This window comes from Haliaeetus albicilla, chromosome 12, assembly GCF_947461875.1.
Source record: "Haliaeetus albicilla chromosome 12, bHalAlb1.1, whole genome shotgun sequence".
In the NCBI taxonomy this organism is placed as follows: domain Eukaryota; kingdom Metazoa; phylum Chordata; class Aves; order Accipitriformes; family Accipitridae; genus Haliaeetus; species Haliaeetus albicilla.
In genome coordinates this window covers 31,465,599-31,488,978 of record NC_091494.1, presented here as the reverse complement: position 1 = coordinate 31,488,978, position 23,380 = coordinate 31,465,599, and the positions used below count along the sequence as shown (strand labels likewise).

General features: G+C 53.4%; 1 protein-coding gene across 2 annotated transcripts in view; it reads left to right on the top strand.

Moving 5' to 3' along the window:
• Positions 1–6,326: 6,326 nt before the first annotated feature.
• PIK3R6 (phosphoinositide-3-kinase regulatory subunit 6) overlaps positions 6,327–23,380 on the top strand; it is a 36,604-nt gene continuing 19,550 nt past the window's right edge. Inside the window, exons 1-2 of one of the 2 annotated variants that reach the window (XM_069798881.1) lie at positions 6,327–7,421; positions 20,818–20,950. In XM_069798881.1, the coding sequence (XP_069654982.1) occupies positions 20,938–20,950 (13 nt within the window). In that variant the 5' untranslated portion in view covers positions 6,327–7,421; positions 20,818–20,937. Of the gene's footprint in view, positions 7,422–15,383; positions 16,040–20,817; positions 20,951–23,380 lie in introns of those variants that run through there. The other variant, XM_069798882.1, reaches the window with a different exon arrangement.

Genomic DNA, 23,380 nt, shown 5'->3' with positions numbered 1-23,380 from the left:
CTAGCACACTCTCAGCTCTCCCCGCAGGCGGGATGTAGGTGGGGGCCACGTTAGCCCCGTGGGTGCTTGGGGGGCAGAGATGCCTGCACCCACTGCACCATTAACCGCAGCCAGCCCCACGCGTGTCGGGGCTTGGTGCTTCCTCACCCCGCGGAGATGCCCTGGAGGAGCTTCCGCATCTCTCGCCGAGACTGCTAGGGTGTTCCCATGGTGGAGGGGGAAGAGGAATTTTGGCTGCCAGCAGATGGAGCGGACTGAAAAAACTGGGAAAATAACTTAAGGGTAAAGGCGCAATCATTACATTGCACGGTGCTAGGAATAGATGCTTCAGCTATTCCTTCCAAATTCTGTTTTTTCTCTGGGGAATTTTTAAGCTTCATTTGTCATGAATTTTTTTATTTTTCCTTTGTGGTTTTCTCCTGTCTGTCGTCTTTTCCCAGCTCTCCATCCCTGGCTTTAAAAAGCACCAAGAAATAAGATCCCAAAGGTGTTGAACTTTACGAAAAAGATCCCCAGCAGTGAGGAAATGGGAAGAGAAAAAGGAAATAGTAAATTAATAAAATAGTTTGTCATGTTGTTCATGTGTTTAAACCAAACCTGTTTTACCTAGTTGTGATGTCCCTGTTTAAGAAATGTGGAGCTGCTTTGGGAAGCAGAGACAGACCTAGCTGGGATGGGTCAATGCCAGTGAAGGGACTCCAGTGCAAAAATTCTTAATGACTACAAAGGTGAGAGAGAGTGGTTAGTATCAGCAAACACTTTTGCTTCTTCTGGAGGCAACTTTCTGTATCTTTGATAGCGTCAGCAATCCCTCGCTTTCACTGCCTGACATCAGTAGATCTCCCCATGGTTCACCCAAGAGGACAATATCATTTTCCTCATCCTACACGTGCAGATCATCCCATTGTGGAGGAAGAGAAGGACATATGGTGCCCAACCCGCCTGGCTAAGCTGCAAGCTCCTCACTGACCTGTTATGAGGAGGACATAGCTGAGGTGCTGGGATGAAAGCAGGTGACAAACAGCAAACACAGGAGCATCTCAGCGTTAGGAAAGGAAAAGGAGACGCTGGGCTCCAGGAGCACAACAGCAGCATACGTTCACCCTGTGAGCATGTTAGCAGTGAGAGAGAGACAAGGAAAAGCTGCTCAAGTTCTTGCTGGAGAGGGAGAGCTATCTGTGGATGATGTTGAAAGTGTTAAAGGCATGTTTGCATGAACTGGGAAAAGCCCAGCTGGGAGCTGGTGGCTTCAGTATAACTGTCAGCCACAGGGCCAGGTCCCCTTATGCAAGGTAGGTAGGTGCACTCAGGAATGTTAAATGCTTTAAATCACCTGACATGAAGAAATTACTGCCAAGGTGCTTTGAGACTCAGCTAAGGGCTCCCTCTTGCAGTGACTTTTGGGAATGGGTGGAGAAAAAGTGAGGTTGCAAGACTGGAGAAGGACAAGTGAAGGACGAGCCTTTAGAACGGGGGAAGGAGCTGGAGCTCTCTTAGCTTAATTCAACTGCTGGGAAAATGCCAGCACAAACCAACCAACCCTTTTCAAGTACCTGGAAACAACAGGGTGGTGAAAGATTTGTCAGAACCAAACTGAGTTTAAGCTGATGTGATTTTGCTCCTGTGGCAGCACAACAAACCCTGAGGACATCGAGGACCCATCTGAGCCTGGTGGAGTTTCTGCCACCACCTCTCCTGTGCTGCCTGTAAGGGAACTAGGGAAACGCAGACCTGGTGCATCCACCACAAGCTGGATGGGAGGCCAGTGTCCATGTCTGAGCACAGGTTCATTGCCAAGCTGGGAGGATGGAGGAAGGTGGCTGTGCGGGGCCTGTCCTGCTGGTGGGGCTTTCCAATCTATTTAATAATGAGATGGGAGATGGAGCAAAAAGCATCTGAATTACCTTCATAGGTGAGGCTGTGCAGGATGGTGACTGTACTAGAGAACTGGAATTTAAAGTGAACTGAGTTGAGTCCAGATTTTTTACCTCTCCATAGGTTGCTGTTCAACAGGGACAAGCACCAATTTTCCCCTTGGAGCAGGAGCAGCTGGACAGGTGGTTGTCCTGCTGGAAAAGCTGTGGGGATGCTGGGGGTCACAAGCTGGCTCTGAGCTGCTGTATCCCACCCAGGTGTCACAGACCAGGCTTTACCAGCATAACGAGGAGCACCACTGGCATAAAAAGCCAGGTCCACCCTCTTTCCTCTGCAAACTGCCAAACGATGGACAATGTGGCCTATGAGAGGAGATGTAACGTATAGACTCAGCTGGAGAAGGCTGATGATAGGGGATGTTGCAAGACACATTGAGGTTAGGCAGGGTGAATGGGCAGGGATGGCCATGCAGGGGGAGCAGAGGTGGTCACCATGCCTTGGGCATGCACTGGGGGCTGGTTTCTGGGTCCAGCCCTGTCCTGGGATTCTCCACATAAGCAAGACTTGGGATTAAGCAACAACCTGCCCCTTTCTCTGCCTTACGCAGCAGGTTGGAAGCTTAAGAAGGATTTCAAAAGCCCTGCTTGTCTATCCTGAAAAACAACTGTAGAAACAGCTTCTCCACTCAGCTTATCAGCTCAACGAGTGGAGCAGAGTGTCTGTGATTAAAAAGAGCTGTTTCCTGTTGCATGTTATTGCTGGCAGAACCGATAAGCTGAGGATTTGATCTCATTCCAAAACCGTCACCTTGGTACCCATGGGGGAGCTGTAAATTCTGGGAAAAAGATCCTGGGAGGTGTAAGCAGCGGGCAGCAGAAACCTATAGCCCTTGCAATATGTGCATGCAGCACTTAAGATTTGGACAAAAATTGATCTCTCACCATTTCAAGCAGCTGATTTCTTCCTCAGCATGGGCAAATCACTGACACCCCCGTGCAAGCACAGGCGTGTCCAGTTCATTGGCATGAGACGGCTGCAGCACCCATCAGCAGTGCCGGACCCATTTCCTACAGGTGCCTCAAAAGTTTCCTGCTCACAAGTGGGTAACCTTGACTTGCAGTGGGTTTTTCCATCACCTGCACTGCTGGCGGTTGTGTTGATACCAGGTGTGTAATTGCAGCCCCAAGGATGGTGGGAGCTGGTCTCTAGATGGGACAAAAAGACAAAGCTTGCTGGTTTCTTATCTGCTGTTTGCTCACACTTATCGCAATCACTTTGCTTGGATTTTTCAAACCTGTAATTAACCTGTAGGTTAGTAGTCGTGTCTTCTACTTCTAGTACCGGTATAGTCTTTATCAAATAAGATGACATTTTCCACCCTTGCAGGACATACTGAGACACTGCTCAGACTTGAAAAGTCCATGATTTATTATTATTATTATTATCTTCTGCTTGCTTCTGCCTCCTTATTATGGATTTTTTCGAGACAAAAAAAAAAGTGTTGGAGATGGCTTAGTTTGGACAAATGAAAACAGCACCTTAAAGACCATCAAACTGGCGGTTTGCTTGGCTTTCCCTCTCCCCCAAATCCCCCATCTTCTGTATTTGCTAAAGCTGGAGTAAAACTAGAATTTGGTTGAATTTCAGGTGGAAAATAGAGTTGTGACTTGAAAATATTGCTTGGTTTATGACCTGTTCCCTTATAAACTGTAAGAAAACCCTCCATTGACTAAAGCATTGGACATGTGGACATCTGCCAAGAGGAGGTTTCCCTGCAGGATGGGTGGTTTAGGAGTGGTGCTCAAACAGCATCATCTTCTTCACGCAAATACCTTTGCTTCCCTCAAAAACTCGGTTGACTTGCTAGGTGTGTTATTAAAGCAGCCACATGATGATGGAAAATTAAAGCAGGGAAAACTAAAGCATCCATGAATAGAAACCAAGGCAGGAGGAGGGGTGTCCAGAGCTCCCCTTCAACAGGAACATTTGTACCAGCTACTAGGAAGACAGTTAACTCTATCCCAGCTGAAACCAGGACAAGCAGGGGCCAACATGGGAACCGAACATCAGCGCCACGACGGGGAGGAGAAACCCCGGTCTCCACTGGTCCTACTTGCTGCCAGCCCTGGCATCACCACCGGCGCTCCTTCAGCCCCACCGGTGCCGGTGTCGAGCGAGGGGCTGCGAGACGCTGTGGCCCCCGCGTGCCGCGGCGAGGTGCCGGAGCGTGACCGCCGGGAGGGAGGGAGCCAGCCCCAGCCGGCGTCGGCGCGTCACGGCCCGGCGGTTGCGCGATGTGCGTTGCGGCAGGGAGCTGCTGCTGCTGGCGCGAGTTCAGGTGCCGGCAGCTGTAGTATCTCGAGTGGAGAGAGGGCTGCGCGCTGCTCCCACGGTAGGAAAGCCCCTTTCTGGGCAGCAAGTTCCCCTCTGGGCTGGAAAGCCCCTCCTGAATTAGTGCTTCAAGTGAGCTCTTTCTATTTTTTTCGGGAGACAGACTTCTTCCATGTGAGAGGGATTCAGATCGGTTCAAAACTCTTGTGTATCCCATCCGTGCACAGAAGCATACAAGCTTGGCCCTTTACGGTGCTCCTGTAAATCACGGAGGACAGCGTTTGCAGGGACAAAGAGCTGTTTTGTACCTGGTTCATGCTGCTTGCCACACAAGAGGTTCTCTCTCTATTTTTGTTCTTTCCTATTTATTTTTTTTTTGGTCTTCTGACTGAAGCCTTTGTTTGAGCAGGGTCATACCTGGCTCTTCCTCTCACCGTTGCCAGCATAGGTTGGCAGAGATGCAAGGTTATCTGGGGTGACTTGGCAATTCCCCATCCTGTTCTCAGGGTGGCAGTTGGACATGTTTCAGTGTCTAATGACATCAGCTGCTAACTAGCAGCTCATTACAGAAACTATGGAGAACCAACCCCTTCCTCCCTGTTACATGTGTTACCACAAGAGAATATGACCCTACACCCAGAGGAGGGCTGACACTGAAATCCAGCTGCTGCTATGACAAGAGATGGCATGTACAGAAAAGGCAAGAGGGGAAGGTCTCCAGAACGTCCCTTTAGCTAAGTGAATATTGGGTTGGGATCCCAAAGTTGATAGCAATGAGGGGGGTGCTGGGTGTGCGCTACAGGAACCAGCTGAGGAAACTCAGTGGCATCCTCCTTCTGTAGCTGTGCAGTAGGAGAGAGTCCAATTCTAATGAAAATGAGAGGGAGGGTGAAGGTTTGGGACCTGTAGTGGCCAGCTGAGAGGTGAGGAGTGAAAATATCCAGCAGCAAGTGGGAGATCTCAGCCTCGAAAGATGCTTGTGAAGCATCACCAAAGCAAGAGCACAGCCGACAAAGGGTTGCTGTGTAGCCGGTGCCACCCTTTGCTCCTCCTTTGCAGCCGCATGGGGCTCATACCCCCACTTCTGTCAGTGCGTGGGTTTCACAGCTCACCTTCCTGTGGCATTTGCATGGGAAACAGTATCTGTGTGGCGGTTCCTGCCTCTGTCAGGAGCTCCGGCATGCTGGGGAACTCCTGCTGAGGAAGGACGGACGCAACACGGCATCAGGACAGATGGACAGGCGGAGGACAGTAAGCTATTGAACAGTGATGCCCAAAACCTTAGTCCGCTCATGTTGAAGAAGCTAATTCCGATGCTAGCAGGGACAAAGCTTTTGCAAACAGGGCCCCACGTGCATATTCCACAACCATGCTGTCCACTGGGCTGGGCTGGGGGCCACTGGCGCCGCTGGGCTCTGCAGTGATTCTGTACCGGGGCCAGGACACGTGCGCGTGTCCTTCATGAATGGGAGCGAATGTGAATGAAAACAAGACAGGGGAAATGAGGATGTTATCATCTGCTGTTGTGTGCTGCTGCTGTTTCCCCGGAGCCTTCCTGCCCGCAGGACGGCTGCTCAGCTGCACGGGGCGGCCAGCCTGCAAGGGGAAGGGGATGCTGCTCAGCGCAGCAACTTGGCACCAGTGCAACGAGTGGGAATTGAATGCAAGTAACGCTGACAACCAGTTAAACTGCCTCCTCCTGCCTTTCTCTCCCAGTCAGGAAGGAAGTAGGTTATTTTTAAAACTGGGGCCCAGGTATGTAGCTATACCTAATGCTTTTTCTCATGTCAAAGAACATGGGAAGTGCTATAGTATCAGCTGCAGTTCCCACGGTCCCTCTATGGAGACTTTCTCCCCCCCAACCCACTTACTCCAAAGAAGCTCAGAGCCTTCAGCGTTGCTCAAGGTAACACTTGGGGTGCTAAGCTGATCCATCAGGGCCCTGGCCATAAGCGGGGATGGCACTGGTTGTGGCAGTGACCCAGCTGGAGGGGTCAGCCCATGCTATTGAGCTTTCCTGAGCACTTTGCACAGATGAAGTGTGGGGCATGCGCATGCTCCGTCAGCTGGCTGGACTGACAGAGCTGGTGCGTTCACCCCAGCCCTGCACCTGCATCCCATAGGAATAAACATTTATCTCCTGATTTGGGCTGGGTCAGCTGGGTTCACACATCTCTCCCATGTGCCGGCTTGGGCTTACGCCAATGTGCAAACGGGTCTCAACCCTAACTGAGTGTCAGGGCACTGGCAGACCTCAGCAGCCCAGAGCGGCCTCACCTGGGGCCCCGTTTGGGCTCATGCCCTGAGCCGCACTCCTGACGCTGAGTCACGAGGGATGGCAACGTGATGCCCTGCTGAGCACAGCCAGACCTGCTCTGACCAACGCACAGCCAACACCTCTGTCAAAACAATGGCAAATTTCCCCGAGAACACACTCCAGAAAAGGCCAGGCGTCCCCTGCCCGGGCTGCATCCCTGTGCTGGCAGCAAGCAGGCAGGGGCTGCCCTGCGCAGCTGCGGGGGCAGCGCTGGCATTGAGCAAAAGCAGATGTGTGCGAGATGATCCGGGCGGGAGGCGCTGGCAGAGGCACAAAACTCTGCGCTTGGAACGGGGAGCTGGAAAAGTGTCTTCCTGGACAGACTCCTCCTTGTCTCTCGTAGCAACACTGTTTATTTCGAGGTGCTGGGTGTGCAGCCTTAGGCACTCTCTCTGCCTCGGCTGGGAGAAGGCAGCGCGGCAGGAGTTGCCCCCGCGCGGGGTGGTCGGTGGCACGGCAGGGGCTGTGCCAGCACCCGGGCTCACTGCGTCTGCCCCGGGACAGGCTCGTCCAGAGCAGCCTGACCTGTGTGGCTGGTTTTTGGGGATTAGAGGCAGGGCACAGCTGAGCCCTCTTCGCCTGCTCCTGCACGCCTGGAGAGCACCAGGCGAGCGCGACCCGTGCGGGGACAGCTTTCTCCTTGAGGGACTTCTTGATGAAAGAGGAAGTTGTCTTGAAATAGCTCCAGTGCTTCCCTTTTCGCTTTGCAGACTTTGAAGTGTGCTGCAGAGCCTGGCAGCTGCCCCGGTGCTCTCCCGGCACTCACCGACCTCCTCCCAGGCAGAGCAGACCCTGCGATGACTCCTCCGGAACCCAGCTCCGTCCCCGCTGCGCTGGATGGGACCGCGGGTGCAGGTGTGACTCGCCGGGCTCCCCGGTGCCTGCCCTGAAGAAGCAGGTAGAGTGCTGGAGGGTGTGTTGCTCCCGGGTCCGTGCGTGGGGAAGTGCAGTGCTCACCCTCTGTCTTGTCTTCTTTCCGTTCCTTTGAGGGGGCCTGCTGCTCTGTTGGTCCCCAGTGCTGCACTTCTACTGGGGAGCGCTTAGTGTCTGAGTGGTTGGCAGCGTGTGTGTGTGGGTGCTGCATCCCTGTGGATGAAAGACCCTGGAAAGCCCTTGAACAGGGTCAGTTTGGTTTCCTTTCTCAGGGTGAATTAAGGGAGGGGGCACTGATGGTGCTGGAGAAGAGGAACGTGCTGCTGCTCTGCAGGAAGGGAATATTTGTGCAAGCTTCCCCTGCTGCACCCTGCCAGTGAGCAGGATCCTGGTGGGAAACACGCAGTTTGCCCTGGAGCCTGTCCCAGGGAGGAGCGTGGAGACTTTGCTGCCTGCGCCCCTGGAGCAGACATGGGTAGTTTTGATGTTGTTACCGCTCTGGCACTCGTTCAAGGCCCCCAGCCACTCGCTGCACACGCATCCCCCGTGCACGGCCCGCAGACAGCCGGCAACTGCTTGCTGCTCAGCCCAGATGGGGTGAGTGAATTACATCACTGACTTGGGGCTGTTTCAGCACTAGCTCATGCTTATTCATTTTGCTCTGTGTGAAACAACTCCCAGTTGCAAGGGACGGAGTCACCTGCCTGCAGCTGGTCCTGACCATCGCCCACTCTTGCCCTGGCACCGCTGGGGCTCCCACCTTCCAGCTCCTTGTCCCATAGGGCAGGCAGTGCTCATGCATCCAGCCCCGGAGGGAGGCTGTGCTCTGGATTTTGCTGCAGCCTGGGGGTGGCTGGGGTGATGCATGCTCCAGCACTGGCTGTTTGTGCAGTCCTGTGGCTGCCCGGCTTCCCCTCCCCTTGGCCTGGGGCCTCATCTGTCTCTTGGGGGCTCTGAGTGCTGCAGCAGTGACATGGCAATAAACAGCGATGGTCGTGGTGATAACAAGGAGAGTGCAGCAGCCCCGTCCAGAAAGGAAATAAAAAGGGGAGTGCTTGGGGCCAAGCTTCAGAAAAATGTAGATGAGCCAACTCTGTGCAATGGGCAGGTTTTAGTCTTCCTCCCCCCTGTGCCCTGCTGAGTATTTTTCTCTGCAACCTCTGGCTGCACCAGGACCGCTCACCTCCCTGGGATGCTGTTGCCCTCCCATGGAAGCTCTCTGAGTGTCTATGCAACTTAGCTGCAGTTTGTCTTGCTGTCTCTCGACTAAGCCTGAACACAGAAGCAAATTCATCTGGGCTTCAAGGATTAATTTATCACCTCCGAGTATTAGACAAACTTTTAGTTGTGTAGTTGTTTGGTACTTTGGTTGCGAAGTACATGGCTACCAAGGCTTTCTCAAACAGTTTCTGAGTTCCTCTGTGGATGGCCCAAATCCACAAGACATTAATTAAGCCTTTACAGCTTAGGGTCCTACAGAACGTCTAAAAGTATGTCCTACATCTGCAATGGAAGAAAACGTGGGTCAGTCTGGTGAAATATATAGCCAGCCTCTGCTCTGTCACATGGATCTGTTCAACTGCACTGCTTTCTCTCAAATGTTAATTTGACCTGAGGAAATAGCTTGAGTCCTCAAAGCCTCAAGCTGTTCTGGCAAGACTGGAGCTTGCTGCTCGCAGCAGACACCGGCCTCTGCAAGGCTCTGCCCTGCGGCCTCTCCCCGCCAGCCGTGAGGTGCTGGGGCTCCAGCGCTGGCACAGGGCTCTCCTGACATCAAGTATTGGAGGACTGCTGGGAAGATCAGCTGTGATGGTGTTTCTGCCCTAAAATAGCTTGCCATATGTTTTGGTTCTTTTAGTCCTGTTTCCTAAAGAGACAGAGCTATGAGACTTCACTGTCTGTTGCCTGTCCGTCATTCTGGGATAGCCTGTATTCCTGGCTGGGTGGCCCCAAATCAGACAGAAGAGAAGACCTCTTGGCACTGGGTGAGATGGCACAGGGCAGCTAGCAATAGTTTTACTGGAGTTTCCTGGATCTTAGGGGACAAAATGTTCAAGTTATTGCATGACAGAAACATGGCTTTCTTTTTTGCCTCAAAAATAAAATGATCTCTGCTTCATGGAAGGGCTGTGGGGGAGGTGACTGGCCACTGTCCCCCATCCCCAGGCACCAACTTGTACATCTCCATTGGAGCAGTTTCCATTTTCTCCTTTGTGTTCAGATGGTTTCCCTCTGGGAGTCCTGTGAATGCTACCTCAGAGCAGTCCTGCTTGTGTAGGACATGGTCTCGCTCCGCTAGTGACAGGGACCTTGACATAAAACCTGTCTGTGGGCCCTTTGGCAGGGGTTGCCCTGTGTGCCATCTTGCTGGGGTGTACTGAATTCCCACCAACCCACTGCATTCTGATACATGGAGTGGGCACAGCTGCTGTTGTGGCAGGGCCATAATGACCTTTTATCAGTCACCTTCGTAGGAGTTTGCAGCTGGCTGTTGGGATGTGGGCAGCAGCAGCACCCCTCCCCAGCATCCCCCCGTGTGCCCAGCCCTGGTGGGGATTTGGTGACAGAGGTGAGCTCTGATTTTCTCTGCTCCAAGTGTATGGGAAAGAGCTGACCCAAGAGGACTCTCAGTTTGGTTGTGTCCAGCTTTCCTAGCGCTGACCACAACTCCTACCCAGATGTGGAGGCTCTCAAGCGTTGCTTTCCCAGTTCCTTTCTTGCTTTTGCGAGCTTTGCTGGTGTTAATGGCTGTTCTGAAGGCAGATGCAGTGTTGGCTGAGTCACGTCTTTCTATTTTGAGGTGTGACATGCCTTGAAGACAGCACCGTCCATCAAACATAGTTTGGGCTCCGAGGGAGCTGCTGTTGTGAGTGATCTGTGCTGGGACGGGTTTGGCTTGCGAGTCTCTAGAGTGATTCATCAGTCCAGACTGGTGTTACTGGGGGGTGTTCATGGTCCTACTGAGAGCAGTGGTTTCTGTTGTTGCCTGCACCATGTAATTAAATCTCGTTACTGGCCTTGTCCTCCTGGTGCGACGTTATATACTTGCCCCTTCCTTGCTAATCTGCCTCTCTTTGCGCTCCCTATCAGCAGTTGTTGCGTTGCTCGTTGCCCACTGCCAGAGCAACGCCAGGGGCACACCTCTGGTCATCTGCTGACAGCGGGGGAAGGTGCCATGCACAGCATGCTGGGGTCACTCTGGCTCTGGTCATCCTCCTCCTGTGACCCCCCCCCCCCAAGCCGATGGGCAATTGCTCTGTGCCCTCCCGGAGCCCCAGTGACCTCCCCTCTGCTGTCGGGCAGATGTGGCCACCTGAGTGCAGCTTCCAGCAGCGTTGGGTGAAAGCTCCTCTGCTATGGAGGGGAAGAGCACTGTGTCCCTGCGCACAGCTGGGCACTGAGACACTGTCGCATTACCTGGGGAGAAAAGACCTGAGTTATAAACAGTGCTGGATTCACCACTGAGGCTTCTGGGTACAGGTACACCCATGGTGGTCCCTTATGGTGTGGTCTCCAGATTATGCCTATGGTCAGGCGAGGCTGGTGGGTACTGGTGTGCGACCGCCGGCCGCACTGCCAGAGCGCTGCAAGGAACAGCGATGTGACATCGTGGCACCGGCTCAGCCGTGTTCATGAACTCCTGCCTGAGCACATCTCACTGCAGCCCGGTGGGAGCTGCTTGCTCCACAGCACGAGATGCTGAACACACCCTGAAACTGCTGTTTAAACCCCAAATTTCTTTGTGAAAGGTAAAGGATTTGGTGACAGCTGGTGACACAGAGCATGTCCATAGAGTGAAGGGGCTGTACCACCAGTGACTGTGCTGGTGAAGGTACTGGGCAAGGGAGATACTGCTCAAGGAATGGGACTGTATGGAGAAAGGGAGCAGCTGTGCCATCCCACAGCCCCTTCCACCTCATGAAAGCAGGTGGCTCACTGCCTGGCCTCTCCCAGGCTGGCCACATTTAGGAGCCTGAGCTCTGCCCGCTCTTATTTCCCCCTCAGGTGGACAGCACTTGCTTGGGCTGTTTGCATGAGCAAACCTGGCAGTGGTTTTCAAAATGCACTTATTTTTTCCCTCTGATTGTTTTTTCCAAAGCTGACCTGGGAATGGAAAGAGATGCTAAATCTAAAAAGCTGATGCTTCCGGAAAACTCGTTTCTTTCCTTAGAAAGAATGAAATGTGACGTTGGCAAGGAAGTCTCCAAAGAGTCGTTAGTGTCCAGGAAGCCGCTCAACTTCCACGCCAGCTTTAGCAAAGGTCTTCGGGGCTCATTCAGTCCTGATGGGCAGATGAACGTCTGCTGCAGCGCGAGCTGTGAAGGTGTTTTATTAGTGAAATGGCTGTAAGAGCCATTCTCACCTTCTCCCTCCATGGGCATGAGTCTCCTGGCAGGCACGTGCCTTGCCAGAGCAGCCAGCAGGCAAGTGGCACAGCGAAGTGTTGCTGGAAAGCAGAGTCTGAGCTTGAGATGCGTTTCCTTGGCAGTGAGAGCCTGAGGGAGAGCATCTGGTTTCATATCAGAGCTGTCTGAAACCACAAGCCCTGCCAGGTTTTGAGCTGAAACTGAAAATCAGTCCAGAAGGGCTCCAGGCTGCTCCACAGCATGCGTGGTCCCCCTGCCTCTTCTGCAGGTCACCTCCATCCCAGCAACCTGTCTGAATGGGGCCAAAAATAAGGCAGGTGATCTTTATGTGGTTTTTGAGTTTCCTAACAAAAGTTTTGCTTAGTTTTCATTTTAACTGAGACACCTTGCTCGGGGACGGCTGATGTAAGGTGAGATGGAGCCAGACCCTGCCCTCAGTGTTTATCCTTGGCCATGGTTCAGGTTCTCAGGGGAGCCTGGAGCTGCTGTTGCCTGGACAGTAAGGAGGGCTGGAGGCTGGAAAGCTGCATTTGTCCTGCTTTCCTACCTGGGCTGTGCAGCTGGGCTGGAAGTCAGGATCAGGGCCGAAAATAGCGGCTGCTCCACTGGCAGACGGACATGGTTTAAGAGGGAGGAAGGTGCAAACAGGATGTCAAACCTGCCTCTGATGGACTCCCCTGGATGATTTTGCTGCAGCACCAGTTTCTCCTGGTGTAAGCTATGATGCTGAGTCCAGAGGAGCAATTGCACGGTGTTTCGGGAGCTGTCGGCTGCAGTTTTGAGCAGCCCAGAGGATGCAATGTCAAATACTCAGGTTGGCTTGGGGGAAATGGCCCTTCAACACATGCAGTGAAGAAATCCCCCTTTGGCTCACATCTGATACTTGTGCTGCAGCCACTCTCGCCAGAGCTAAAAGGAAATGCGGGCTGGGCAGCCGCCCCGGAGCTTTGTAACGTTAGACGAAGCCTCTGATGTACTACTTTCATAACCGATCTCATTCGAAGGCAACTGCAGGGAGAAGGGGGAGGGCAGCACGAGGGGCTGGCAAATTCTGGTCTGCTCCCCAGGACATCTGTCATCTCATGATGAAAAGCTGCAAGTACACGTGCTCATGTGCCTTCCCTACGGCTGAGGACTTGCCACGTCTCCCTTCAGGACGCTCTGGCGCAGAACAGCTCGCTCGCCGCTGCCGATGGTATTTGTACGATCCTTCCTCGCACCAGGAGCAAGCTGGGGTGTCCGCTGCAGGATTGGGAAGAGTTGGGATCGGGGCGGTAACTGGTGGTGGGATGGGGGAGAGGGAAGAGGAGGAGCGCGGGCAGGGGAACAGCTTTCCATGCTTCGTTCCTGTGCAATACATGGGTTTTTCTTTGCGAGCGTCTGTAGTCGAGCTGATAAACAACCACAGGAAACCTCAGACGTACCCGTGTAGTGAATTTGTAACTAAATACAGGGCTGCAGAAGGCGTGGAGAGGCTGGCTTTGGAGTCGGACTAAATATAACTCGGAGAAAGCAAGGGTGTGCGCACCATGGGCTGCGCTTGCCCTGGTCTGTCACTGCTGTCCTTCAGGCAAAGTGAGGAGGTGGGAGAGGGGACATCCCCAGGGCTGGCCATGGTCAGCACAGCTCCAGGCAATGACATTTGGGACCCAAGCCGGGGTGTGCTGGGCAGCGGAGGATGCCTGGGCATGTTGGAGAGCTGGGGCAGGGCAGCATGACCAGGCTTCCTAAGGGAGCCTGCCTGTTTGCTGGTAGCCCAGCTCCCACCACCAAAGGCATTGGGTTTAGGTTTTCTTTCACAGCTTCAGATGTTTCTGCACTGCTCGGTCTGTCTCTCATGTGTTTCACCTAGTCTAGGGGTTCTGGATTTTAGTGATTTCTTCCAGCTTTTGATGATCTGTGAGACAGAGCAGAGGGTTTTTGGGGAGGCTGTGCATCCCCATGTTGAATGTTTCCAGGGGATAGCCTGAGTCACTTCTCTCCACTAAGTATGATGGGGTTGAGATGACTCATGTGGATGGACAGATCTCCATCCTCCTGCCATGGGATTTCAAACCCACTCCAGCATCCTCACATACTGAGGGCTTAAAAAGGACTGAGCTTTAACTTCTGCCACGGATTGGAGCTTAGAGGGAAATATCCTTTTCTTGGGACAGGGACGTGCTTTCCTGTACAGCTGGACTTGTTCCTCCAGTGGGTACACCAAGCTGTGGAGGCAATCCCGTTGCTGTGCCACGTGCTCGCTGGGAAGTTTGCCTGGCTTTGTTGTAATGGTCAGCAGAATGGAGCAGGCTGGGGGACTTGGGCTGCTGTGGGGTGGGACGTGGTCCAGGCAGCCTCCTGGGACTCAGCTCTGGTCCTGGTCAGGCTGGATTCCCCTGAAAGTCGTAGAGGCACTTGGCTATTTGCTGGCAGTGTGTTGGCAGCACTTCTGAAAATCCCCCAGCTCTCTTGGTGGTGAGGCTGTGACTGTGCGATACCTTGCTCTGCCTGTCTCTGCTCAGGCTGCAATGGCTCAGGGGTGCATAGAGGCTGGTGGCCAGGCAAGCCCTCCGCTGGCATGGGACTGCATAGTGCTGAGCCTGAACCAGGGCCCTTTGGGGCTGCAGGTGGTGTATCCTGACACCCATATGGGTGCTAGCCCATCATATAATTAAAACAATCTAACAAGGGCTGAGTGAGCATGGATCCTCCTTCGTGGAAGACAAGAGCAGCCGATGCAGCCCAGTCTGGTCTCTGCGTGTGGTAGGGACCGATCACCCTACAGGGACCCATGACCTTCTGCTTGTACAACCTGGTGGTGCCCATCCAGCCATAGCTGGCACCCTCCAGACACATCCAAAAAGCAAACAGGGTAAAGTATGATCTGCTGAAACCCACCTCGTCACAGTGTCTTTGGTGTCTGTCCTGCTAATGACCAGCCCTCAGAGAAAGGAGAGGGCATTGGTGTGGTCTCCCACCATGCCTCCCTGGCTGTAAGCACCAGGGAGGGGAAAACCCTGGAGGAAGGTGACTATTTCCTTGTGCAGGCCTGGCCAGAGCATGATGCAAATGAGGAACGCCTGCTCAGGAGGAAGGTGGTTCAACGGGGTGAGCACTGGGAGGATGGAGAGGTGAGGAGAGAGGCAAACTGGAGGATCCCAGCCCCAGTGGCCTCACCTCTGTATGGAACCACACTTCATCTTGTATTAGCTTGGCCCAATAGAGCAGCCATCGCAAACTGTTCCCCACGTCTGGGTCCCCATTAACTGTTGCCCTGCAGAGGAGGGGCACTGAGATTGGGTTTATGGAGTGCTCAGCACCCGATGCTCAGCCAGGTCCTACTCTCTCCAGCATCCTGGTAGTTTAGAAAGGAGGATGAGGCTGCAAAGCCCTTTAAACCATGGTCTTATCTGCCAGTTCCTGGGGTGAACTGTGCTTTCACTGCAAAGTTCTTTGTTTTCAAGAATATAGCCAGATGGCTCCCATAACTACCCCAAATTCTTGGGAGAGGTGGCTTTTGAGTCACTAAGGTTTTTTTTCACAAAAAAACCTCATAGTTATTGAAAACCGAAGGGGGGAATATGACTTCTTTTCTCACCCTTCCTTATAATTTTTTCTTGAAAATGAAATAAAATACAGCTGATGCCATGGGTATTTTAAGAATTGCAGAGAGGAAGCCGGGATTTGCAGCTCTGCAAAGAAGTGGGATGAATGCAGAGAAGACTCTGGTCTTGCTGAGCTGGCAGACAGCAAAATAACCAGTTACGGGATGAAATGTGTCTCATGTCTGCTGCAAGGAAGGGAAGAGATCCAAAGGTGGAGGAGGGGGACAGAAAGCAGAGAAGCCCTCATGGGTGTGGATCGGGGAACTGAGCGGCTTCTCCCTTTCGCTGGCACTTTTGCAGGGCTTGCTTTTATGCCCTGCACTGTCATATTTCCCCTCGACTCATCTGTCGTCTCCCCACCGTCATGTGTGTTGGCTGGGGCCTGTGAGCCCTTCCTGTTTCTGGTTAGAAAGCCTGTGGTCACCGGTGAGCTCGGGCACATGCACACAGAGCAGAAGCAAGCCCCGTCCGTGCTTGGCCAGCGTTGAGCGTGGACTCCAGCGCGGATGCCACGGGGATCGCTGCTTCGCTGTCTAGCTCCTGCCTGCTGCACCTCAGCCAAGGAGCCCTTTGGCTGCGCCTGATCCGCCACGTCCTCCTCCTTCCTCCTCCTCGCAATGTGCTTGCTGGGACGGTCCTGCAGCCTGAAGGGACGTGTGATCCTGGGAGCTGGAGGGACGCAAGGGAAGGTGAGTGCAGCCCGGTGCTGAGCAGGTTTGGGACAGGGTCCTTTGGTCGCATGGTTGCTCTGCTCCCGCTTGCAGCAGAGACAGTGCAGGGACAGACTGTGGTAGGGGATATGATATGATATCCTCAGCCTTCGGGGGAGTGGGGCAGGAGTTCCCAGGCGAAAGCCTGTGACCCTCTCTCTTGCAGGTCTGTGTTAGTCCACCGGGCACTAGGACCAGCGCAGAGTCCATCCCCAGAAATGGGGAGAGTATCCCTCTACTTTTGCCAGGGATCTGTCTTTTTGGGAGAGACGAGGCAGGCAGAGAGGGCTGTCTGTAGTGGGGGGCTCTGATGTCTTGTGCTCCCCTTCCTCCGGAGACTGCACTAACACTTGCTGTCTGCTGTGCTGGGATGTGGGGATGTGGCACGGTTAATGCTGAGGGTCTGGTCCCAGAGACGCAGTGAAGTCCTCTTGGCTGAGAGTGTCCCTGCATGAGACACCAGGCCAGCAGTGCGAACCTGAAGAGGGGACCTAGCTCGCCTGGATCCCTGGATGAGAAGCTGGGGGACTGCAGTGCAGCTCAGACACGTCTCTGTGCCTGCCATCCCCACGCAGCGCCTGAGCAAGCCGTGGGCATGGGGGGCCCCCCGGCTGGCTCACAGCACATGGTGGGTCAGGGCTCGATGGGCTCAAAGTGCAGACCACGGGTCTTTAGCCCCATGGTCTGTGAACAGAAGGGGTGGCAATGGCAAAGGAGCCAGCAGGAAGGGACTTGTCCAGGGAAGGAGTGGTCCCAGCATCACATCCCAGCATGTTGCATCTGGTCTCCCAGGGGATGTATGGCTGCTGCGTCCTGGGAACAGCCTGGCAGGCAGAGGCACACAGGGTGGGTGTTGGGGACTGATCCTGTCTCAGCAGGCTGAGCAGCCTGGTGCAGTGATAGGGATCCTGCTACACCCCTGATTTCTGGGGGCCAGTGGGTGACATCTGCTGCTGCTCTGACACCAGCACTGGTGTCCCCATAGTGTGTGCCTGCATCCTCTGCTAAAATGCTTTTTCACCCAGATTAGCACCTCTAAGTGTGTCACTGGAGCTACAGATGGTTGTTGTGTCCCTGCAGTGACACATGGCTTCTAGGTGTTGTTCAAGGAATCCCTCCTGCCAGGTGATGGGCTTCATCCCTTATGGTCAGCCTCTGCCCGGAGCAGCATCACTGCCAGGGCAGGGGCTGGCAGTCTCCTTCCCAGGGGTGCATAGGCTGGGTCTTTGCTCCCTGCCACTCTCCACTCAGCCAAAGAGGTGCCAAGGTCAGGTCACTGGGCATAAATCAGCCTGGCTTCATTCATGTCAGTCAAAAGCTATCCATGCACCCCGGCTGGGGAGCGGCCTCCATCCCCATGGGCAAGGAACTGTCTGTAAATGCTCTGTGCAAAGGCTGAATTTAGTCCTTTCTTACAGCGCAGGCTCTTCTCTTGCATCTTCAAAGCCTTCCTCACCATGTTACTGGGTTTGGATTTGTGTCGGGATGATTGCAGGGCCAGTTGCTGTTGGGAAAATCCTGATGACGCCCAGGATGGAAGGGCAGGCAGCATCCCCATCTATCATGGCTGGGGAGGGCAAATGTGGTCCTGCTGTCTGAACTGCTCCAAACTGGGGCTGATGCTATACAGCCCTTCCCATCCTCAGCCCTGCATCCCTCCTCCTCCTTTGGTAGCCCTGGTACCCTCATCCTTGGGGAGCAAGTAGGCAGAAAACATCTCCAGCGAAAATGAGTGATTTTCTGGTCATTTAAGTCCCTGTGCTGGTTATGGCCAGGCCAAGCAAGAACCAGTAGCTGGTACCTGGCAGGAACCAGATTGACCCCAGTCTTCCTCACCAGCCTGTTTCTATGTATGTCCTTTCATGTCTCATATGACGTTTACCTGTCCTCCTGCAGACAGCGTGACTGGACTCTGAATATGCTGGGGACCAGTTTTTGGTATTTTATGTTGAATTTTCTTGGGAGACCCAAGCACTTGGAGCAGGCAGGTGGACTATGGATTCAATCTCAGCTCCTGTTTGCCAACAGTGAGGAAAGCCAGCACTTTTTAAGCAGACAGGAAAACCGAGAACCAAAGTTTATCAGGCAGGAGGAGCTCACGTTGCTCTGGCCCTGTTGAGTCCTTTTCTAAATCTGGAAACCAAGCGCAGGCAAGCAAGTTCCACATTTGGTCACCAGCTCCCCTCCCACGTGTGGGCAGGTAGGATGCGGATGTGGAAAACCACCGACGCAATTAGCAGCGGGCTGTGTTTCGCTTTGGCAGGCAACCTCTCCGAGCCCTGAGGCAGGCGCACTGGAGGATCCCGGCACGCAGCCCCAGCTCTGCCGCTCGGCGCCGGTGCTGTGGCTCTTCCACGGCATCAGGGACCCCAGCACTCTTCCCAGCAGGGAATAGCATTTTGAGAATGGTGGTGCCACCCAGCTCACCAGCTGCGTAACGCTGCTTCGTGGTATTTGGTGCTCTTATGCAGGCAAGGGATTAGGAGAATCATTCACTTTCCTTCTGCAGCCAGTGATTCAAGGGGGTGACCTGTAATTTTTGAAACTAAGAGGATTAATTGATGTTATCCTTCCCTGGCCCAGGCTCTGGCATAGCAGGAGGCACATCTCATTTCTGCCTGTAGAAGCAAAGCCCCGTTTGTCCGCAGACAAACGGCTGATGCTTGCTGCAGGCTGTCAGCGCTGCAGTCAGCTGTAGCCAGGGCATGAAAGCATCCTTCCCTTGCTCTCCGTTCTGCACGAGGGGCGCTGAGCATCTCCAGGGAGTCGTCCAGTACCTGGCCAGGGATAGAAGGCAGGTGGCTGTGCCACAGGCAGGAACAACCTCTGGGCAGCGCTGCGACTCACCTGCAGGCTGCACCGCTGCCACCAGCTTGGGGTGCAGAGGGGGAAATGGTTTGCTGACCTTAGTAGACACCCTCTGCCCTGTTACTCACCCCTAGTGCAGCCCAGAGCGGTCACCTTGGAGGAAAGGGCACATCCATTGCTGCAGCAGTATCCATGTGCCACAGAGATGCATTTCTGAGGCTGGTGTCAGGCATCAAGCTGAGCCGGAGGAGGCTTGGTGTCTCCTCCGTGCTCCCAGCCCTGGACCAAGCTGCCTGCCAGCTGTGCAAGCAGAGGCAGGGGTTTTGCTATAATAAGCCCCTGGCCTGCAGAAGGACCCCTGTCCTCCTCGCCTTCCTTGTCCTCTCTGCTTTCAGCCATGGCTGGGAGCTGCCCCCACAGCCCTGCTCCTCGGCGGTCGGTGGAAATCCACTGTGGTACCTTAGTGCCAGGCCTAGTTATCCATCTCCAGGGCCAGAAATAAAGGCCACATGGGTCTGGGATGCGTTTTGAAAACTTCACGTGCCATGGAAAACCTTTAATGAGCTTCTGAAAGCTGCTGCTGAGAACAGGATGCTCCCGGGGCTCGAGTGGTGTGTGGCAGGGGCATTCCCATGTGTGTCCATCCATCTCTCCCTGCAGTTGCAGAGCTGTTGGGTTTGGTGATGGATATTTACAGATTTAGGACCTACCTGGGTAGAGTTAGGTCCTAAATCCACAAAATAAATAGAGAGAATCCTAAATAGAGCAAGACATGAGCACAAGTGTAGGCTGATGGCTTGACTGTGCTTGGAGGGACGCGATGGACTGATGGGACTGCATTGTTATTGCTGCCTGTGCTGGTTTGGGGACTGCTGGAGGTGGGGTCCCTGATATCAGCCATAAATATGGGTGTTTCAGGGAAATCATAGAATTCAGAGCTATGGGCTGGTTTTCTTCCATCCCTAAAGGCGAGAAGAGAGGGCAAAACTCGCAGGCTGGAAGAGCCTCAATCTAGAAATGCTGAAGGCGGTATTGCAGCTCACTCAGGCTGTAACTGCAGGCAGCAGTCCTGAGGTTGCTGCTGTGCCCATGGATGGGGAGACAGGAGAGGGCAACGCACTGGGGGAGCCGCTGCCTCGCTGCGGGCACTGGCAGGGCAGGACCAGGAGGTGCCGGAGCTGCGGGCTGTGAGGGACCCAGCTGTGTGGTAGATCACTACAGCTGAACACCTCAGCGGTGGTATTTTGCATAAAAGATGCCGGGTGTCCTTTGCTCCCCCACGGCTGCCCCATGCCAGCTCCCCAGCCTGCTTGTTGTCATGTCATAGGCAAATCTCCCTTCCTTCCTCCTCAGCTCTTAGGACTATTTTTTTTTTCCTCTTTCTTTGGAAAGAACAATGCTTGAGGGCAAGGGAAGCCGTCCGGCTCCAGGCTGGCTTCCCTCTGCAGCGTAACCAGCTCCCGGGGTTTCCTCAGGGTTTGTTTCTCTGGGATGCTAGATCAGTATGGCAGCGGATCAGCACACCAAGCAGAGGAACCTTATGGAAATTTGGGCTCTTTTTTTTTTCCTTTCTCTGGTTGGACTTTGCATTTCAGACTCAGTTTGACTTAACCTGAACATTTCTTCTTAAACACTGGGGAGCATGAAGTTCCTGATCCTGCCCTGCTCAGTGATGCTGATGCTCATCCCTGGGGGCCTCCTTGCTGTGGGAGGCTTCGAGGCCCAAGTGTTCAGATGGGTTCAGCTTCAAGCTGAAGCTTTCTCCAGCAAAACACAGCCCCTGAGACATGCTGTGCTCACCCTTAGGGCTCTGCCTCCCTGCCGGACGTCCTCCATGCTGGGGTCCCACCCCCACAGTGTCCCGGCGGCTTTGCGCTCCCTCCCCAAGGTTCAGGCTGATCCTGATCTCCACCGCCAGCCTGAGCCAAGCGTGCCCTATTTTTTTGCAGGTGAGACGCAGGACCCAAGGCCATGCCCATGTGGAGTGAGAAGCAGCTGCGCACTCACCCCATCGTTGCAGACGCCCTGCGGCCGCCGTGCCCACCCCGTGCTGCAGCCTCAGCTCGGCCATGGAGAGCACAGGTGGGTGATGCTGAGCACCCCGGGGTGCCGGGGCAGGGGGATCCCAACCAAATGAACCCACCTCATCTGCCTTCTTGTGCCTCAACTACCCTCTGATAAAATACAGGGATATCTAAGGAGGATTCATTGCCGCTGGGCAGACCTTGCTCTTTGCAAGGTGTTGGCAGACTGTGCTGGATAGATGGGAAATGAGGCACGAAGCAACTGAGAGGCAGGCAAAAGATTTGCTGTAGAGGGGCACTTCAAAAGCACCAGGCTTGGGAACATTCACATTTGAATTTTAAAGCAGTTTTATGTTTTATTGTATTTTTTTGTGTCCATTTTTTTCCCCCATCTGTGTTTTATTTTCACACTGTTTCGCAAGGTGGTATTGGTCTCCCAGCAGCCCGAGGTCAGGATATCAATGCTGAAACGTTTTATTTAATTTCTAAGCCACTACTGTTTGTTGCTGGTAGGTTGAGACTGTTTTTAGATCAAAGTGCCTCGTGTTTGTGTTGGAACGAACGCTTTGATGCTCTGCTCCCCGTGAAGAAACCTCAGCGTATCATGACTGTAGTTGCTTTGATTTAGAAAAAGAGAACAGTATTTATATCAGTGTTCAGGAAAAACTTCCCCTGGTAATTAAAAACATACCCAAATGAAAAGAATAGGAAATTTCAAATAGTCCATTATTTCATAATTCTGTAGTGCAAAACCAATGAACATAATAGTGAAGTTGAGGAGCTTTACAAAATCATTGGAGAGAAAACAAAAAGGAGACAAAATACAAATTTCCAAGACATTTCCCCAAATGACACTTCCAAAATGAGAAAAATCCTGTTTCAAAGGACATTTTTGCACTGTAGTTCCTCCCCGTGTGGGTACGATGGCATGAACCATGCTGGCAGAGATGGCACTTCCCATGTACACACGCACAACTTTGCCAGCATATGGGAGTAACTGTGAACCCGAGTGTGTTGTTGTTTTCTAACACAGCTTTGACTGAAGCCGCAGCAGTAAGTACTCCTCTGCAGAAGAAGCCTGAATTGGATGAATCCTCCATACTAGCATCCTTATGGGGTTGCACTTCCCTGGGGTCAGTAAATAGGAGAACTATTTTGGCTGTTGCGCTGTGCTCAGGGATAGGCCATCCCCAATACATTACATTTTGCATTTTCCAGTTGTCTTTTATGCAGGGCTCGTATCTTCTGCCTCTATGCCCTGGTCACCATCTCATTGGACCCATGGCGCTGCAGTCTTGGGCTTGGAGAGGGCGAGAGTGCCTTGTCATGTATCTGGCCATGCTGCCTGTCCTGCGAGCTGTGACAAGGAGGCAGCAACGATGCTGTGAGGGGCAAAGTGCTCCTGCTCTCTGATGTGCATTGCCAGTGGGAACGGTGCCACATCCACTCCCCTGCATGATGGCCCTGGGCCACCACTAAAAGACACAGCAGAAGAACAAAAAATCATCTCTGTTTTTTGCTTCAAACCCATCCTGAGATGGTGCATGGGTCTGCAAGGAACGAGGGGCCAGATACTCAAAGCTGCCCCATCTCCTGCATGATCATGTCTTCATGGTCCTCTGCCCACAGGAACACTCACTGGAGATGCCCCTGTTGGTCTGACCCTCCAGTTGAGCTGTAAAATCCCCCCAGTACTTTTCTGTTTCCCTTCCCATAGCTCCCAACCAACCTCCCCCAGTCACCATTCGTTGTAAAGCCCAAAGCACCACCTGCTCCACCAACCGGACCCAGCCCAGTTGGCTTTATCTCCTTCCAGAGCCAAGGAAGGAGGTTTGGAGGCCGTGGTCCTTGAGCACAGCTCTTAAACAGTGTTGTCCTGGCTGCCTCCTCTGTTTCTTGTTGGTAAAGAAAGACGAATGCCCACCACTGCCCTCCTGTCATCCCTCTGATGTTAGGGAAGATGGAGCTGTGGCAAAAGAGGGTGTGGAGGGAATAAGCAAATTCAGGAGAAAAACTGGGCAGGTGATGTGGTGGTAATGACACCAATCCCATGTGGATGAGACAACTCAGGGCAGTATGTGTCTGGAGCTTCCTTAGGACCTGGATAAATTGCTCTTTGCTTGCATCCTTGCCATGCAGGTGAGACCCACTTGGCCACTGCTGGCAATGGTCTGGACCCTACCAGTGAACACAGAGACAGGAACCTGCCCAGGGAAGGACTCTGGGATACGGCAGCCACAAACACCTGAGATCCTCCCCTGGATCAGGCCATATGCTGGCTGCTCCAGCCTACAACTTCCTACAGAAGGAGAACATCACCTAATAATACTCTATATAATGCTTTTTTTCTATTACAAAGGAGCAAGAATCTTTTTGCAGATAGGGAAACAGTAGCCCAGTGTAAGGAGGGACACAAAGACAGGCTGTGGTGGAGTAAAGGGACCTTGCAGCTTTCCCGACAGATACCCCACATGCTTTCAGGGCTGAC